The sequence below is a fragment of the Saccoglossus kowalevskii genome, chromosome 4, assembly GCF_978046115.1.
Source record: "Saccoglossus kowalevskii chromosome 4, keSacKowa6.1, whole genome shotgun sequence".
Lineage (NCBI taxonomy): Eukaryota > Metazoa > Hemichordata > Enteropneusta > Harrimaniidae > Saccoglossus > Saccoglossus kowalevskii.
Genome location: NC_140644.1, coordinates 16,955,320 through 16,976,063, shown reverse-complemented (window position 1 = coordinate 16,976,063; position 20,744 = coordinate 16,955,320). Strand labels below are relative to the sequence as shown.

Genomic DNA, 20,744 nt, shown 5'->3' with positions numbered 1-20,744 from the left:
AGCTATACTAAGCTAAGTATGGATGTTGCACTAGAGATGATTCTGTATAACTAAAAATTTTGTACACAGTTTTTATTTGCTGGTAATTTGTGCGAGTATTTTGACTGGTATTTCCTTCAATTTTATGACACTGGGAGCACTGTATTTTTCATCAGTACACTAAAAATGATTTGTGTCATTGTGAATCTTATACCACGTTTTTTTTTCAGTTTTAAATTGTATCAAAGAATTAATTTGTTAAATAGACTACTCAAAAACAAATAAACTTTAATAACAAACAAACTGAGCGTTCATCAGGATTTTTAAATAATTTGTAAAATGCTACAGTAGCACACTATGCTGGAAATGATTGATACTTCACCGAGCTGCCTATTGGAATGTAAATACAGTAATACAGAGTAAACAAAGGTTAGATATTATGGTAGCATAGTGTGAACAGTTCTATTTAGAATAAAAATTCTGTAAATTTTTAAAAATTACCTTATAGTATGCAAACTGTTGTCACCCTAACTGATACTCATTGTTAACAATTTCAGTTTCTAACACTTGTATAAAGACATGCAAATAACCCAAACAGGTTGTTCAGCGAAAAAATTAACTGCTACTTTTGAATCTTTAAAAGAAATAAATTTGCAGCAAAATGTTCTGTTCTATATATTAAAAATCCAATATGAAAAACAACAGGATTGTTGCCAAGGTGATGAGCATTACACCAAGATATCCACATTTTCAATGTACAAAAGCACTGCAATGTGCCAACATAAAACCATCATATTCCTTGTCTTGAACTGATGTCATGTAACTGTTTTTTTTTCAGTTTCTGAATCATTCTCAACATCTTCAAGAATAGTCATCAATGAACTGAAATAAATTTAAAAAATATAATAAAACTACTGATGAAATTCCATCAAATACAATTAATTATATGCGATAAATATTCTCACGCACTGGATGACGAAATGCACACATCTGAAGGTCACATGACCAAAGTGAAATTCCTGAACACTTGAAATGAGCAACGAACTAAAGAGTCTCGAATAGGAGAGATTTTTTTTTCGCTTGTGCAGTTTGTTGGCTGGTTTCTCAAACTCTTGGCATTCTGATAAGCTATGAAATGTTTAGGCGGCGAAATCAACCTCTACACACAGATGTAATGGAAACGTTTTTATCCCAGAAGTTAATGGCGGAACTGAAAATTTACCCACAACTCGTATTATCGGTGTATTTGAATACTCTTTGGTTAAGTGACTATTAAATCTCGACAGATAACTAAACTATTTACTTTCTACAGTTCACACACTACTTCATTGTACTTTGCTGTAACAATGTGACATGAGGTTGTGAGAGTAAATTGAAAACAATAGTGGTTTAAGTTTTATGATAAATTTCCAAACAATTGATTACAGAAAAAAAAATTATGCTGTAACAATATTGTTTGAAGCCTCAATTGCAAGCATCAGTGACGTCAGTGACAACAGTTAAATGCCATTCGGGCAACGCCTAATGTAATACATTTACAAACTTAAAGTGCCTGAGAAATGCCAATCATTGTTTTTTTTATAGATTTGTAGCTGCCATCCCTTGAAGAATGGACACTTTTAAAATTCCTATGCAATTATTTGTTTAATTTGAAGTGCAAGAGCATAAAATGAATGACCTTCAACAACACAGACATGTTTGGTACTTGCTGTGGTCAGCATACATCTAGCTAAGAAAACCAGTCTAAAGGTTGCTGAGCCAGGGGTATCCCATCAGTGAACTGCCTGCTAGGCGCTATTAAAGCATAGTTAATTACAAAAAATGACTAGGTCAAAGGTCACAGCAGTATAACACTACACTAGACAAACCAAATTTGTCAGTTGCTTCAGAAAGCTTCATCAGTGCAAGTCTACATAATTTTATCTCAGGAAACAGATAGCAAGAAAATCACGTATGATCTCCTTGAAAGTTTAGAAATGGTACATATGCAAATGATCACCTTGCGAGTAAGTGCGTTTCATTTCATTTCATTTCATCTCTGGTCCGCCCCCGTGGTAGTTACCAGTTATATCAGCTCCACTAAAATCAAAACCAGGATGCTACGATAAACAGACAAAAAAAGATTTTGAAGAATGGAGGCCTGCCACAAGACCAGATTCCATAAGTCGTTATCAGAACTAGGATTTTATCAAACATTGTTTGCATACTGTACAAATAACAAATGATAATTTCAAACCAATATCTGAACAGAACAATCAGGGAGACTGGGTAAAAGTTGGAACCCAACCTTGTGGAACAAATTCACACATAAATGCACACTATTTTTTTCAAGGTTACGTAAACAAATTTCAATCACGTGCCCCCTGGGATACGGATGATTGGCTGACACATGAATGTTGACTGTAAAAGTGCTTTTCAAAATATGTTGCTTAGTATCAATGTTTATACAGACGGATGAACAAAGGGTTAATAAGACAATGGTATGCAACTTGTGTGAAGCACATTGAAAGACATGAAATGCAAGATGACCACATTGCATGACAAATGTACATTCTTAGAATCTCAAGGCAAATGAGGAACTCTGTGAAAAAAAAACTGGTTTGTGTCCTTGCTTATACATGTATGCAAAGAATGTATTCAACTTGTTTGAAAAGGGATATAATCTCGCTCATTTCTCTTTCCACAATTGAAATGCAAAGCTACTTATAAGGTTGTACCTGATTGGCTGCCCAACCCTTACACCCAAACTTCAGACCAATCAGAGAGCAGCTTATTTGTTGACAGATTTTTTCATGTATCAAATTCTGCCTAGTATAACATGTAACCATGGGGTGTTCTATGATATACCTATGTCAAAGCAAGTCTGAGAGACCAGCAAATGCAATTAACATGGAAGGAGATTTCCATCCAAATCATACAAACACATGCCTAGACTTGAGCGATGCTTTCAAATATTATAATTTTTGATATTCTACTAAAATATTTATTACAAAGGATTTACCAAAGGTTATTCTTCATATCTCCATGACAGGGATTTTAAGTATCGAGGAGGGGAGGGGGGTCAAATTATGAAGCCATTGCACTTTTTTAATTTCTGATTCTCGAATTACCGTCAGAATCAATTTTCATTGACATATACACCTCAAAGGGTGAGGGGTAGGACATAAATATAAATGAACAGAGAACCACCAGAAGAAGAAAACAGCATATTTGAAACAGTTTTTAAAAGATCGCAGGGTTAGTGTGGGTGGTAACAAAAAATCTCTGAGGAAACAATAATTACCAGTTGAAAAAAAACAGAGAAATTTAGGCAGAGGGTTTTCAACCCGCCTATTCACATACTGTGAAATACTTTATTTTCGCTGGAATTAATTTTCGCTGAAAAGGCTTTTTGGGCTTTTTCTTGGAATTTATTTTCACTGATTTTTGATGAGTTTAATGTGAAATATAGGAAAAAAAGTATATTCGCTGGATTTTATTTTCAAGGAATCATCCCTTCAGCGAAAATAAATTCCAAGCGAAAATAAAGTATTTTACAGTAGTTCATACATTGTACCTTACATAGACTTCGCTCAGTCAAAATGACTATTTTGAACTGTAGGCATTAATCTGCGATTCAGCCAACGAAGGAGAGAGAAATCTAGGTAAGGGGAAGCCCCATGACCCCAAGATTTTCCTTCACGTTACGAACCACGTGACTGAGGCAGCGCCATATTGCCTTCCAAATCACTCTTGGTTTTTTTCTCCACAGCAAGGACTAAGCCAATGCTACGAAAAAATGGGGGTGGTTGGGGGGGTGGAGTCTATGGTGGGTATGAACTATATGAATAGGCGGGTTGAAAACCCTTAGCCTAAATTCACTACTTTCAATTACCCACCATAGATTCTGTTCTGACAAAATAACTATTTTGAACTGTAGGCAGAGTCAGATGTCAATAGGTGGCGGGTTTCCAAGCAAACAGAAAACGATAAAAAAAGGGCCCCAGTCCAGCATAATACCCTCTACCTATGACCACCTAATTGAGACCAGTGAAGAAACTGTGTCCTACCTGCCATCCCCAGAACAAAGCAAAATGCTGAATGATGACGGGATTCAGTATGCCAGAGAACGCTAGACCCAAACTCATGGGTAAGTAGCTTTCAAAAGACCGGCTAGCCTTGTCCCCAGAAAATTCTCAATGGTGGCAATCGCTGAAAGTCAATTTCGTCATGTGGGTTCATGTGGGTCCACAGGGTTGACAAAGCGTCCCTGACCCAGGCTCCTGGAGTTGACAGTAGTGTCATGTACGTCGGGAGCTTGGCATTCCAGGGTGTGGGGAATAGGTCTAACTTTGGACCATCCCACAGCCGAAACAGTCAGGAGGCTACCCCATGGGGTATCTGCCACCCCGTGTTCTAGAGACGGAACCGCCATGAGAGGGTATCTGTTTGACTGTTCCTTGTCCCTGGAAGGAGGTGTGCGGTTAGCTCCACATTGTATTCCAGGTACCAATAAAGAATTTGCTCCGCTAGGACTGACAGCAATGGGGATCTGCCCCCCTCCGTGCGAAGCAAGACTCTGGGGTCTATGGGTAGAAAGTGTACCAGTGCAAAGTGCACTTCTTTCAGTTTGAGCCAGTTGATATGGCAGCCCTAAACCCAATGCAGGGGCTCTATTCATTAGGCTTGTATGATAAGTAGGCTCCCCAACCTGTTAGGGAGGCATCCGTTGCCATAGCTGTGGCGAGTGGGTCCAAGGGTCCATGACATCCCTCGCTTGGTCCGACAGTGTCACTCGCCTCTTCGGTTCCCGTAAGTGAGCCCTGTGCTGCAACAAATTACGCTGTACCGGACGGCTGCGTAACACGGCCTGGGGTAACTGCCCTGTGAACCGATTTCATCATTCTGATGATCCGCATCAGTTCTCGGAGGAACACAGAGGAAACACTGACTAGGCGTTCAGCTAGGTCACTTAAGCAACGGCCCAACTCCATGTCGAACTCCATGCCTAGGAACACAAACTGTTGTGTTGGCCAGGGATTGGACTTCGTTTAATTTACTAGGAAGCCAAACTGGTGTTGTAAATCCTGTGTTAGCCTTACTGTTCGACTAACCACCCTTTCTTTGGGTTGTGTAGCAACCAGTCGGCTAGGTACGAATTGATGTGTGCCGACACCTGGCGCAGCAGTAGCACCACCTGTTTCCACACTCTGGTGAATACGTTTCGACCCATGCAAAACCCGAAGGGGAGCACCCTGTACTCGACTACTTGGCCCAAATGGACAAATCGAGGCAAACGCTGACCCACTGGGTGTATCGGTATGTACGGGTAAGTATCGCTCAAATCTAGCGAGGCTAGCCAGTAGAAACAGAGCCCAGAGAGTAATAAGGTGCTCAGTGTTTCCAGGAAGCACATACTGATTTATTCTGCTTAAGTCCAGAATGGGGGCCAGCCACCTGTGGTCTTTAGAACCACCAACACTTGCGAGTAGAAGGCCCGGGTCCTCTATCCTGTGTGTAGCGCCCTTTGTAAGCAAACTGTTTACCTCTTGTCGGATTGCTTCTATTTTGCAGGCATTACCTGGTAGCGCCCCGAACAGGGGCTGATGCCAGGGGGGTGGAGATTGCAGCGGGATCTTGTAACCGTGTTTCACAGAATACACCGGCGTAATCTGTGCAACAGAGATATGTGAGTTTAGTGGTTCTACATCGGGGGTGATCTCTTCTCCATCAAGGTGAGACCCTGTGAGGCCTGTAGAAGTTGATAGGTTCAGACTCTGCCTCCCACCGAACATTACCCATCCTGCTCGTCACAAGCGGAAGTGTCAAACTTGCCTCAATAAAGGTAGCCATGTACTTGCATGTACTAAACTGTCAAAATATTCCATGAACGCGACCACCCCCCTTTGTCCGTCTCACTGAACCAAAAATTTGTGGTACCAAACGTTGATGTCTTTAAGGAAATGGTACAAGAAAATGTATGCGATACAGAACAATCAACACTTGCGAGTTTCCCCGAAAAACTATTAAAATCAAAGAAAGCTTAGAAAGAACTCCCGTGCGCTGAGAGTATTGAAGACACATTAAAAATTAATTCAAAATTACCTGTACATGAGATATTGATAGAAAAGCTGAAAACTAATTATGTACATCAGGTAACTAATATGAACAGAACAGAACAAACAAATTATGAATTATTATGCTAATTAGAGAATTAATATGAACAAATTTTAACCCAAAATTAATCAGGCCTGTCTATTGTCCTAGAGCATTTATGTACCAAATTTTATTCAAATGTGATGATCAGTAATTGAGATATCAGTGTTAATTAATTATGTTAATTAGGAGATTAATAAGCATAAATATTTACCAAAAACTAATTGGGTTTCTGCATAGTTCTCTTTAAAACTTTCATTAAAATCCAATTTGTGGTTCTTTATATATCAGTGGAACATTATTCAAATTAGGTAATTAATATCCAATTAAAACTAATTAGGTCTCTGCATAATCCTAGATGATCTATGTAGCAAGTCTCATTGAAATGTGATGATTACTACTTGAAATATCAGAAGCTGAAAATTAATTAATTATGCAAATTAGGTAATTAATATGTACTCGTATTACCTTAAAAACTATCAGGTCTGTGCAGTGTCCTATGACATCTATGTACCAAGTGTCATTGAAATGTGATGATTACTACTTGAAATATCAAAAGCTGAAAATTAATTAATTATGCAAATTAGCTAATTAATATATACTGATATTAGCCTAAAACTATCAGGTCTGTGCAATGTCCTATGATGTCTATGTACCAAATTTCATTGAAATGTGATGATTACTACTTGAAATATCAGAAGCTGAAAATTAATTAATTATGCAAAATAGGTAATTAATATGTACTCGTATTACCTTAAAAACTATCAGGTCTGTGCAGTGTCTTATGACATCTATGTACCAAGTGTCATTGAAATGTGATGATTACTACTTGAAATATCAAAAGCTGAAAATTAATTAATTATGCAAATTAGGTAATTAATATGTACTGATATTACCCAAAAAACTATCAGATCTGTGCAGTGTCCTATGACATCTATGTACCAAATTTCATTGAAATGTGACAATTAATACTTGAAATATCAAAAGCTGAAAATTAATTAATTATGCTAATTAGGTAATTAATATCTACTGATATTACCCTAAAAACTTTCAGGTTTGTGCAGTGTCCTATGACATCTATGTACCAAGCTTTATTGAAATGTGATGATTAGTACTTGAGATATCAGTGGAAAAGCCGAAAATTGATTAATCATTATGCAAATTGGGTAATTAATATTGAACAGATTTTTACCCAAAACTAATCAAATCTGCGCATTAGTTTGGAGCATCTGTGTGCCAAGTTTCATCAAAATCCAATGAGTGGTTCTTTAGATATCAGTGGAACAGTCATGAAACAGCCAAAAATCAGCTAATTATCATGCAAATTAGGTAATTAATATGCATGGTTTTTACCAAAACCTAATCAAATCTGCGCATTGGCCCAGAGCATCTATGCACCAAGTTTCATCAAAAACTGATGTATGGTTCTTGAGATATCAGTGGAACAGACGAACACACATACACACACACACACACACCCATACACACATACAGACACACTAACTGAAAAGACTCCCTTTTTGTGCTTCGCACACGGGAGTCAAAAACGTGTTGTGTATGCACACGCACCGCCAATGAACACGTGTGATGATGAACTTGTATTGGACGAAAAAACGGGTGAACTACTACACAAAATACCAGATGACTTCATAGTTGCAAACGACAACGATACAGATTCAAAAATCGATGAAGATCATGCTGAGAATGATGATTTTTTAGAGCAACGTTACCCACCTGCACTCAATAGCAACATTGAAATTGAATCTGACACAGAAATTGGTGCTACATTTGATTATGTTGCCTCCAGCACTGGTGAATGGAGAATGACCACTGAGGAAGACAGTGATGTATTTACTATTCCAGTTTTTGAACACAAACCTGGACCAACTTTCAAACTGCCTTCATATGCTCACGAGGTGGAATATTTCTACAAATTTATCCCACTAGAACTGATAGAACTGGCTTCCATCGAGCCTAATAAATATGACAAATATCATCAAAAATACATTGCAAAAAAATTAAATGTCTGTTGGCGTAATACAAATTTCAGTGAAATGCAAGCATTCTTTGGTGGGATGATATGTAGCAATCGACGATTATTTGTCAAGAGACCCCTTTCTGCAGAATATGGGAGTTGCATTAGTAATGACTCGGGCCAGATTTTAAATGCTAATGGGTTATTTTCATTTAGCTCATCCAGTAAATGACCCAAGGCTGACCCTTTGTATAATATCAACCCGTGGCTGAAACCTGTACTCGAAAATTGTTGGCGATATTATCAGATGGGACAGGAAATTTCAATTGAAGAGGGTATGGTGAGATTCAAGGGAAGGTCCAAGTTTAAGCAGAGATTGCCCCACAAACTCGACCGTGATGGCTTCAGGTGTGCGACTCTACAACGTCTTACATTGCAAACTTTGAACCATATTTGGGGGTAAAATATAAAACTACAAACGAGGGAAGAAGGAAAGAAACTGGGACAATCAAGAAGACTGTGCACCGGTTGTTACAGCCCTTCACAGAAAAAAAAATATTCTTTTCTGTGATTCGCTTTTACGTCAGTTAACACAGCCCTTGAATTACAAGACAAGAAAGTGTACATGGTCGGTAGTTTTATCAGACGAAACCGAAAAACCATGCAACCGCAATTAATTCCCGAGGGGAAAAGCAAGAAGCTGAAATTGAAAATTGGTGAAATGAAAGCAGCAACTAGACCAGACGACCCTATCAATATTACTGCATACCAAGATGACAGCGCACAAATATTAATTTTAAATACGGTCTATCCCCCACTGGCTACTTCGGCAGAAGCAGTAGATGACGAGAGACACGTGCCTGTATCGTTACAATGTTACAGACATCACATGGGTGGCGTGGATCATTCTAACCAAAGACAATCATAGTAACACACGGGCAGAAAAAACAATCGTTGGTGGATCGACATGGCCTGTTACCTCATAGATGTTGCATTGATCAATGCTTGTGAATGTTTCAAGGCATTGAATCGCATGACTAAAGAATGCACAAATTCTTCAATATCCGCACAGGAAAACAACTGATTGGTGGACACTCGAGTAGAATTCAAAAGTCCATAAGAGAAGTTGGCTCCCTTCCAAGTAACACATCATTTATTCGTAGTGAATAACATGATTTACCCAGGTGACAAAAATCGTGTAAGCAGTGTAGCAAGAACGGGAGAAACATCAGAATCAGATTATCAGAAACATCGAAAGGATGCCCAATTTGTTCACCTTCATGCAGGCGAGTGTTTCGCTGCTTTTCATCACAACATGGCACTGAGGGCAAAATGCACCGTGGGAACACAAACACAAAGTACGGAAGAGCAACCCTCAACATCGGGCAGACGCATGGGAGCAGCTCGCCGAGGTGGACGACTAAGAAATGTGTGTAACAAATAAATTTGAGACTTATTACAGCGTCACGAACTGTACAATACTTTGAGTTGATGAAAATACGTTAGCATTAATTTAGTTTCATGCTCACTCGGTATTTATACGTTTTAATGTCTGGTTAGTTTATCGGGTCTAGTCAGTGGAAATACGTTTCTGCGTGAGTATATATACACGCCAAGTGCTTGCAGTTACATTCTCACTAGTTCATCCTATTTCAAGTCGTTAAATATACGTTGTAATATTTAGTTATTTAATCGGGTCATGTCGGTGAATACACATTGACGTGTGAAGGTAACCCCGATCAAGTCGCTACAGTTACGTTCTCGTTCGTTTTAGTTTCAGTTTGAGTCGTTAAATATACGTTGTAAGTGTGGGCTTGCTCATACGAACAAGTCGGTTGATATACTTTAGAACTTGAAAATAACATCAGTCAAGTCACAGAAAGTATGTTGAAAGCTTTTACACATGTAATTCAAGTCGTTGAATATACGTTGCAATTTGAAATGTACACTGACACGTTTTCCCCATACATGTCCCAAATATCCCCATATTCACGCGGTTCTTTTTCTTGAACTTGCATTCATGTAGTGACCTTGTACTTGCTTGTAATGTGTTTTCAATTAAGCAATATTTATTTCAATGTTTAACACGTGTTTATTGAGACTGTACATGTACAAAGGGCAAACCATCGTTACTTAACGACAGTAAAAAATGTGTATTGAAATAAAACGGTGATTTTTTTTTATACGAGAAATTGTGTCCATGGTGGTAATGAAGTGTGTATGCGAACAGATTGCAAAAAATGTGAAAACTGAGGTCGATACAGTCTGTTAACTATGGCCTATTTTTGCAAAAATGTCTGGCAGGATAGCATGCATAGATGCTGGCTACTGGAGTGCATTGAATCATGATCGTTTTTCACCGACTTAACCTGATAGCCTGAAACTCCCCTGACCTGAAAAGGGTTAAATTTGGACCATCCATTGAATCTAACCATACCCTCATCAATCAAAATTTCCTGTTACATCTGACAGTATCGTTGACAATTTTAGAGTACGGGTTTAAGCCATGGATTGATTTTATACAATGGGTCGGCCTCTGAGTCATTACTAATGCAACTCCCATATTCTACAGAAAGGGGTCACTCGACCAATAATCGTCGATTGTTGATTTGTGATCAACACCCATACATATCATCACACCAAACAATGCTTGCATTTCACTGAAATTTGTATTACGTCAGCAGGCATTTAATTTTTTTGCAATGTATTTTTGATGATATTTGGTGTATTTATTAGTCTCGATGGAAGCCAGTTCTATCAGTTCTGGTGGGATAAATTTGTAGAAATATTCCACCTCACGAGCATATGAAGGCAGTTTGAAAGTTGGTCCAGGTTCGTGTTCAAAAACTGGAATAGTAAATATATCGCCGTCTTCCTCCGTGGCCATTCTCCATTTACCAGTGCCGGAGGCAACATAATCGAATGTAGCACCAATTTCTGTGTCGGATTCAATTTCAATGTCGCTATCGAGTACAGGTGGGTAACGTTGCTCTAAAAAATCGTCAGTCTCAGCAAGATTTTCATTTGCAACTATGAAGTCATCTGGTATTTTGTGTCGTAGTTCACCCGTTTTTTCGTCCAATACAAGTTCATCATCACGCGTGTCCATTGGCGATGCGTGTGCATACACAACACGTTTTTTAATAGTTTGTTTTTCGGGGAAACTCGCAAGTGTTGATTGTTCTGTATCGCATACATTTTCTTGTACCATTTCTTTGGTGACATCAACGTTTTGTTGCGTACTCGCTGGGTCCATATGTTCAGGTCCCTGCTTGTCTGTGTTGGCAGTTGTGGCAGATGTCGACAGTTTCGAATCGCAAACATTGTCTTGCAAAAATTGTATCACATCTTCGACGGCACGTTGTATTTCAGCGTGACCAACTCCCGTTTCTTTGGCATCTGCTTTGTCGGCAGCTGGCGATTCAACCACTTTACGATTCGTCTTCGATTTACATTTGCCTCCTGGTTTGTCCCCTAGTTTGCCCCTGCAGTCCTTCAAACGGCTTTCTTCTGTAATCGCATGTTCATTGACAGAGGAGACAGTCTCCGACTTGCGTTTGTTCTTATTCTTTTTACGCCTTTTCTTGAGTGGACTATTATCACTGGTGTCCGTGGTACGTTCGGCTGGTAACTCACCGACATCAAATGTTTCTTTTGCTTTGGATTTCTTTCTTTTCCCACGCTTTGCTGGTGAAAAATCTGTTGTGTCAATGTCAAACTTATCACTCCCCATGCCACTGCACGATCTACGCGTTTTCTTCAGTTTCCTTCTTGCCTTCATAAAACACTTCCTATCTGTATAGGACGGCATATTAACGTACGTGCCGGAAAGGAGGCACACAGGGAGTCTGGGCTTTATCTCACTTTCTTCGGCCATATTTATACTGAACGACCAGATGTCCACAAGACTGCATCTCCCCACAATTTGAATATTTATTGTTATGTAAATAAATGTGTTATTTTTTCGAACACGGATTGGTTACAATTTGCATACACAATAAAATTGCATATGCTAGCTCAGACGGTGAAATCACGTGGACTTGAATATTTCCCACCAGCTGTCCCGGTCATTTTACGTTGGTGATTGCCAACATTCCAAGCTCAGCCGTTGGAATCCGTCATGCTATTCATTCTAAGTGCCGGTACTATTTGCCAAGCTGGTCAAAATACATTACTAGGGTTATAATCGTGAATCGTGTCGTTCAAATACGGTTATAATGCTGCAGTTTGCAATGTGCTCAAGGCGTTTTTTTTTACGTCGTCGCAAACGTTGCGTTGTGACGGTAAAATAGTGAAATGAGCAGACAAGTGTATAGAATTACTTTCTTTATTACTTGGTTAATTTATTTGACTTGACGGAATCGAAAACAAATTCTCTCCCTCCATAATTTCGCAAGTGTAAAATATCAGGTTCCGTATAACGTATTATAAACGCTTGACCGTCTGAGCAACCTAAATAACAGGCCGTTTTTCAACGACTTAACCAGTTAGCTAGCTGGAGTGGTAAATTCTAGCATACCCATATTGACGACGGTTTTTCACCGACTTGACCGGAAAAGGGTTAAATATGACCATGACATAGTTTTTTCCATTGCAAAACTTACCTCTTTCTGAAAACTCTCAAGGGTGAGTTTTTTCTCCATCTTGTCAAAGGTTAGCGGGTCAGCTTTGTAATCATCTACCAGCAGTGATGGCCAGCAGCTGTCCGATCCTCTTGTAATTTTGGCCAAAACAATCCGAAGTAATTTTCTATCCTCTGGAAAGATGTAATAGTATAAAGAGAATCCAGTAAATTAATTGTGAATAAAAAAACAGCTGATAACTATAGCACATGTACTGTAAAATACTTTATTTCAGCTGGAATTAATTTTCACTTGAAAAAATTGAGTGTTTTGTATGTAATTTATTTTCACTGATTTTGAAGTGTCGAATGTAAAATATAAGAAAAAAAGGTATACTCGCAGAATTCTATTTTTACTGAATCATTTCTTCAGAGAAAATAAAGTATTTTACATTATTCTGTATATACATCACATTCAGAGGATTTCATGAAGGCATCAATACGTTTTTATATAAAATATTTATAATTTTCCAATGACGCTTGAAAACAACTTGACCAATCACAACGCATTAATAGACACATCATAAAAATCGACCAATGAATGAAGGAAATTCTAAACATATGAAAATTTGTGCTTACAACTGGTTTTTAATCCGTGTCGAAAACGTGCACAGAATGGTCGTTTTGTGCACGTTTTCGACACGGCTTATCAGCTACCTCAAGTGCCAAATCCATGAAATAAACAACCAATGTCAATAGAGTAGCCTAGGTGTTAAAAATGGATTAAGTACTGGCAAACCAACTTCTGCATAGGTATGTTTCTAAACGCTTGCTTTTTAGCTGATTTAGTCATCATTTTTGAACTCAGAAGCCCGCAAAACCTAATATTACATGTGAGAACGAAACAAATCCGTCGAGATTTCACGTTTTCCCGTAAAAGGGATGCTGGCTGTTCCCTCTCTGGACTCCCTCCCCGCGTATACTAGTACTGGTACTACCATGGATTAGTACCTTCCATGGTACTACCAACTCTAACCATGTCCCCATTTGGTGACGCATGTCAAGCTATAAATTAGCATCAATACTCATTTCGCCCAATATTTCGCTTTTATAACATTTTATAACATATCACTTAATTTCCGACCGGAAAAACGACCATGTTTTTATCCCTTTTTTTCCCACTAGCTTATTAAAAACACTGACCGCTTGTTCAAACACTGAACACTGGCACATGAGTTGTCGAAATGGTTGTTTTAGTGCTAAAGTTTGAGGATTCAATGAGTATTAACCATTATTTAATTTCGAACGACACTTCCAAACCATCATACTTTGTTTCGTTCGCGAACGTACAGCGGGACTGTGTTCCGTTTGAATCCAGGGCTGCTATATCGTTTCAACAACATGATTATCGAGACGTGATACAGGCAATGCTAACTCCTTAAGGCAGAGAGCAGATACACCAGGAACATATTGATGCCACGGCCATGTATTTAAAATGCAAGCGTGCAGACGGGCGATATTTCTGGGTTCTCGCGCTCAAAAAATTAAGCGGAAATTATTCAACATAAGGTTGCAAAAGCGAGTAAAAATAATGATCGAAAAGCAGAAGCGAGCAGGAGGTTGGGTGTAGTGCTGTACATTCAGGTCCTTTGTAAAAATACGATCGGCTAAGATCTATGTCATTCTGTAGCACGCCAGAGACAGACAAAATGCAGTTTTAAATATTGACACTGTTCGTATTTTTTAAATGAGTCAACAAATAAATAAATTGTATGCTGCTTAAGCGATGATCGATCGAAACAGACTCGTTTTGCAAGTTTTAACGGCTACGTTCTGCTGAAGATATAAGACTTCACTTTCGGAGTTATTACCGAAGATAATGTAAGACAGCAAAAAACAACAACATTTGGTTATGTGAAATAGAGTAGCATTCATGTAGGTCCAATCAGTATTGTTGTATCGTCTATATCGTCAACCGAACGTTACTACCCGGACCTGCTCGTCGATTATTATTGCAAATGTCATTTCTTTCCAGAATCAATTGGCTATAAGTATATATATATATATATATATATATATATATATATATATATATATATATATATAGAATGATTTTTCTTTGGTTTCACGTGATAGTTAATCTGATTTATCATATAGCATTACAAACAGGAAGTCCTCGGCATGGGTCAGAGTACTAATATACCCCAGACCACTGGTTTTGGTGAATGGTCTGGGTGTGGCTTGTGGGTAAGAATAGAAAATGAATTTTTGTGAGGTTGTGATTATTTGGATTTTTGAGAACAGATTTTTACTATTGAAATGAAATTATCACGTCTAGGGGTGAATTGTTAATAGGTGAAGTGATGTTAAAAACATAAGTAGTTCATCTTCTTGCGTACACCGCAACAACAAAGGTTTATTTTTCAACACAGATCTCCAGTCAAGAGGATGGCGTTTGGACGTAACCCCGGAGTTAAACCACAGACAATATAGTAGGAAAGACAAGCAACTCCAGCGGTTCTATTCTATTTTAACAATGTCTCAAATTTCAGAATAAGTTGGGATGAATAAGAATTGAATATACATCTTTTGAAAAAATCAGCTAAACAGTTTACCACCACGATTGTGTTGAATTGGCGAGTTATCAACGAAGACGACCGGACGTCTCCGGACATGAGCTGGCTTTATCCACTTTTACAGTGATGAATATTGCGTTCGAGTTGAGTTACTAGTAATTACAAGCCTGATTTACATTTTTCTTGTGGTGTTTTTCGTCAATGTATTAAATATAAGTGCATTGGGAAACATCATAATTATATTGCGTGAGTGAAAGACGCCGGTAAGACTGTGTCACAACGCGTTCTATTTATTTCCAACGCGCGTGGTCGGCGCCTCTGATTGCGTTTATTTTGTATTTTTATTTTCGAAATGTATCACTGCCTGCGTTTTTTTGTGTGTTATGCTCGCAACTGAACGTCCAAGCTGACCTTGTTTTGGCTGTATTTTTGGAAAGCTTATTGTATGAATTTTATTTTTTTTTAAGTATTTTTTTTATGGTCACTGTAGTTTGAAATATGCACAAAAATGTGTATTTTTGGTGCAAAGTGATTTAAGAAAAATTAGCTCCTAAACCATGCTTCTGTTTCCTGTCAAAATTGGTTTACGGGTACATCTGTTTACGGGTACATCTGTTTACTACTATGAAGAAAGTGCCGTCTTGAAAACTGTCTGTTTTTAGGCGGCGAGAGTGGTGAACTCTCGCGAATTGCGTAATTTCGTTGATGAGAGTCGCCTACGGTATTCCATGGGTATTCTAAATGGCCGTTGCTGATCACGAGTTTCCGTGTGTAGATGATTTGCTCGATGTTTTTTTTTTTTCGGATTTTGATGGCGGTGGAAATGATAGTGAAGAAGATCCAAACGCAGTAGACACAGCAATTCATGTTAACAACTCTGTGTGTGTGTGATTCAGAGCACGGACATCAACATCGAAAATAGCGAAGATTTGCGTTTTCGTGATCGACACGTAAAAGAAACCCTTTGAAGCGCTAGCAAAAAACCGAAAATAGTGAAAATAAAATAATAAAGACAATCGTGCCTCATTTATTCACAAGTATTCGAGTTATTTTGTTGAAATTATTAATAAAAACAGGGTATAACATAACGTAGGTAGACGTGCATTCAGGCTGAAAGACTGGACGTGTAGTCAAGATGGCGACAGACGTGAAAACGGAATGAAAGTCTATTAAAATTATGCGAGACAGACAACAACAAAAAACAAGTGTAGTCAGTGAAAATAAAAAAAATTGACGATTCATGCATCATGAAAACAATAATATTCGTGTATTTTGTTGAATACGGGGTACAAACTTAGACATGCATTACGTTTGAAAGAGTGTGAATAAGTAGTCAAGATGACGACAGACATGAAAACGGACGGATTGAAAGTTAATTTCAAAATAAGTGCAAGACAGAGAACAACAAAAAACGAGCACAGTCGGTGGAAAATAACATAATAAGAAGATTCATGCATCATGAAAACTAAAATATTCGAGTATTTTGTCGAAAACGGGGTACAACCTTAGACATGAATTCCGGTTGAAAGAGTGTGAGCTATAGTCAAGATGGTGACAGACGAGAGAACATACGGATTCAAAGTCTGTTTGAAAAAAAAATGCGTGGCAGAGAAAAATAAAAAACGAGCATAGTCGGTAAACAATAACATAATAAGATTCATGCACCATGAAAACAAAAATATTCAAATATTTTGTCGAAAACGGGGTACAGACTGAATATAACATGTACGGAAACATTACTGCCGTCTGAAACTAACTTTTAATTTTATTTAATTAAACAGGAACATATATATTAAAAGTCACATTTTTTTACTAGTGAACCACGTTCACGAGAACATTTGATAGCTATTGTGTGTTCGGAAGATGCGTATTGCGGAAAGATACTTGTAGTTCGATACGAAAGTAGTGACATCGCATCGAAGTAAATATGACGTCATTGTTTACTTGCTCATCATAATATTCCAGCCCAGCTTACGTTGGGCATACAGCGTTTGACATTGGTGTTACTATACTACTATACTGTCTATGGTTAAAGTGTAACTGAATTGGGACAATTGACTTTTTTTGTGTGCAAAATTTATTTATAAAAACATTATGAAAAAAAATCAAGTGAAAAATGTACATAAATTAAGTAAACGATCAATAATAATGTTCTGGATAAGGACACGCCCACGTTCAGTTTCTTGGTCGACTCAGAGCGAGGCTCCAACTAGAGTACCTAATTAGCATACAAGGGTACTTTGTGACGTCACGGGGGGAACTTGTCATCGTCTCACAATGGCCGCTATACGTATGCAGTGCTCGGAAAGCGACACGGAATCTATGTTATCGTCTGACGAGAGTTATGAAATCGAAGAGTATGATGACAATGAGAGATGTCACGATTTTGTTTTAGAGTGCCAGGGACAAATTGGCCCATACAGGTTTGAACCTGCAAGAAAAGTACGCGATGTGGGTGATCGTGTACCTTCCCAAAATGACCGTGACACAGAGTTTGAACATCGTGACCGGCTTGGTTTCCAGTTTCTGTCTTTTGTTCATCCAAATTCTAAACACATATCAGTGTGCAATTTTCAGTTTCTTGATCTTCTGAAGAAATCATGTAAAGACACAAAGTACGTGAACGGTGAATGCGTCCAGTGCTTACATTTTCTAATCGCCATTTTGTGTTTTGTTGTTGTTGTTCCACGATCGATCTAGTTATTTCGACTCTGGCATAATAACATGAATACATTCTAAACTTTTCAAGCAAATTAATATTCATATTCTACATGGAAAATATTATTCTTCTGGTTATTTACACAGTTATTCCCGAAACCCAAATAATTCATAACGAATCCAGATGGTGGATCAACAAATGATTCGGGCGTAAAATGGACACTGCAAATAACGGTATATGGAGAAGGTCCATCCCAATGTTTCCTGGTGTTCTTGACGGCTTTGGTCCACTGATGTCATAAATTCGAATCTTTTGGGAACCCATAAAGACTTACGCGATCGCCGTGTGTGTTACTACACCCGCCAACAACACAGCGTTTCCCCATGAAAACGATCGTGGTAACTCGTTGTATATGATGGTAACTCGTAAGAATTCTCGATCTTGGTAACTCGTTGTATATGTTTACGAAACGCGTGCGTATGGAAAATGATAAACAATCCTGTCTGCTAGCTAGCTCATGCTTTATGCTCCCGTTGGTGGCGCCATTTCGGTTACACTCGTAATGCCGAAAAAACTCGAAGGTGATGGGAGAGGGGGGCGTGGCGCGATTTCGGAATATCATTGACTGTTTACCCAATTTATATACCCTTTTCACTTGATTTTTTTTCATAACGTTGTTTATAAATAAATTTTGCACAAAAAAAAAGTCAATTGTCCCAATTCAGTTACACTTTAAACATGGCCCAAATTGATAGGGAGTAAAACACGGAAGTGGAAGAGCTGTCCATGCATTGACCAATCACACAAGAGCTCACAAACACCAACGAAATGTTTGTTGTTGTACTTAACAAAGGGGTTTGGCACTAAAAACAATGGAACGTTTATAGGCTTAACATTGGATTTAGATCGTGTTATAATCCAAATCCCCTACTAAGACTTGTAAGCACCAATTTTCATATGAATAATTATGAGTAATCGGCATTACTCAATTACTTCCACAATGCAAGCATAAGGGTCTTTCTGGGTCAATGTTTCATAAATTTACATGCCATGAAATTCTCTGAAATATTTTCCTCAGACCTCACTTACCGAGGCTCCACACACATTCATTCGTCACCACTTTAGCAAAGAGGTCCCCCTGAAAATAAAAATTACAAATTTAGCATACAAATAACTAAAATTATTAATATCACCATCCACTAAGTATGTTCAGTATTGAGGTTAAATCTTACAACTATGCAGATTTTTTGTACACTAGTAGTTATATTGACTCGTAACTACCAATACAATAATTTGGGGTATTGGTCACACAGTCACTTGAGCGGCTGAAATTCGCAATGTTTAGATCAGTACAATTTATTATTAATTGTTAATTGCGTGATTGAATGTTTATGCGACTTACCTTGATTATTTCTTGTCCACGTACAATAACTTTTAGGTATTTTATCTTCGTCTCCACCTTCACCTCTTTGCTTTTTGTTCCTTCTTCAAGATCGATTTCCACATAGACTTCTTCCATGGTCTGATACCACTGGCCCCATGCTGTTTTCATCGATTCGATGCCGCTTGTCTCGTCGAAATGCACATCATCCGACATTGTGATCTAAATTATCACGCGATGTTACTAGCTTATACTGAATTCTGGTTAAAAATTGATTACGATCATACAGCAGTTCTCAAAACAACATGTTGATGAAAAAAAACACGCTTTCAACATGAAGTACACTTTGACCCGGAAGTGAAAACAAAACGTTTTACGGCATATCGCCACGTGAAAAGCGACATTAAATAAATGTAGTTTTTAATAATATATTAAACGGTTTTCTGTATTTTCTTCTAAGTAAGAGTTATAACAATAATTCAATATGCGTGGACGCCTTGAACAAATAATAACATGTTTTCTGATAGATAATATTGCAGCAATGAATTTTTGCCGTGTCGCAAATAGTCACCGTCGGTTCATTGCAACACGATTGCTGTATTTCAACTCGCATGGTGTTACTTCCTGTTTCACTTTCGTGACAGTTTATTCGGTTTGGTGGGATAAGGTAGGTTGGTATTTTATCACCCAATACAATATTCACCACCATGTCCTACGATTCAGCGACTCCTCTTCTCATCAGCTGGAGATCAATTAACTTACCGATGATCCCTGTCATTGTGGTCCAGCGTGCAACGGTGAATTACTAGTACATGTATATTTTATAACAGCTGTCAGTGCGAGACGGTCGGAAAGGAAAATCGGTTAATATAACAATACCTATTGTATTGAGCAAATGCGTGCCCGATGAAATACTATTGATCAAATGCACATTGCACAACGTATACTTGGAAAGGGCTATTGACGAAAACGGCCGGTCTAGATAAAATTAAGGTTACTTTTCCATAGCCATGCGTACAGTGCTGAGTGCAGGGCTAACTTTTCCATTGTTTCGTGGGTCCATGGGCTCTCTCGACGTTAAACCAACGAAACAATAGGAAGGTATTTAACTCGAATGGCGTTTACAGATTTTACATATTTAGAGTTTTTAATTTGTTTAAAATTTAAATATTAGTGAAATGAAATTTTCGAGTTTGGTTAAATATGACTTACAGGTCATGTACATGTTATGTAATAAAGACATTTATATAACTAAATATGGGTATATATTTGTACAAGTACCTGAGTGCTGGAAAAGGTAAATCTTCTCAAAGTGCAAATGTTGTCTACATTGTATGCTGTAAAATACTTTATTTTAGCTGGAATTAATTTTCCCTGAAAAGAATCTTTGGGTGTTTTAATTTGTATGGAATTTATTTTCACTGCTTTTTGGCAAGTGGAATGTAAAATATACCGGTAGGCAAAATGGTGTATTCGCT

At 38.0% G+C, this 20,744-nt stretch overlaps 2 protein-coding genes across 3 annotated transcripts in view; one reads left to right on the top strand and one right to left on the bottom strand.

Moving 5' to 3' along the window:
• Positions 1–707: 707 nt before the first annotated feature.
• Positions 708–19,608, bottom strand: LOC144352199 (nudC domain-containing protein 2-like). Of its 2 annotated transcripts, XM_085497872.1 has the most exons (5): positions 19,288–19,608; positions 18,975–19,023; positions 12,694–12,845; positions 1,979–2,078; positions 725–861 (listed from the first exon to the last, which is right to left on the bottom strand). In XM_085497872.1, the coding sequence occupies exons 1-4, from the start codon at positions 19,480–19,482 to the stop codon at positions 2,007–2,009; spliced, it is 468 nt and encodes a 155-aa protein (XP_085353998.1). In that variant the 5' UTR covers positions 19,483–19,608; the 3' UTR covers positions 725–861; positions 1,979–2,006. The 2 variants fall into 2 exon arrangements, with proteins under 2 accessions (XP_085353999.1, XP_085353998.1); XM_085497873.1 differs by lacking the exon at positions 1,979–2,078 and having other exon boundaries at positions 708–861.
• Positions 19,609–19,815: 207 nt separating this feature from the next.
• The window catches only part of LOC100370256 (leucine--tRNA ligase, cytoplasmic-like), a 43,715-nt gene continuing 42,786 nt past the window's right edge, over positions 19,816–20,744 (top strand). The window contains exon 1 of the mRNA XM_085497868.1: positions 19,816–19,933. The gene's annotated coding sequence lies outside the window, so the exon portion shown is untranslated. The remainder of the gene's footprint in view (positions 19,934–20,744) is intronic.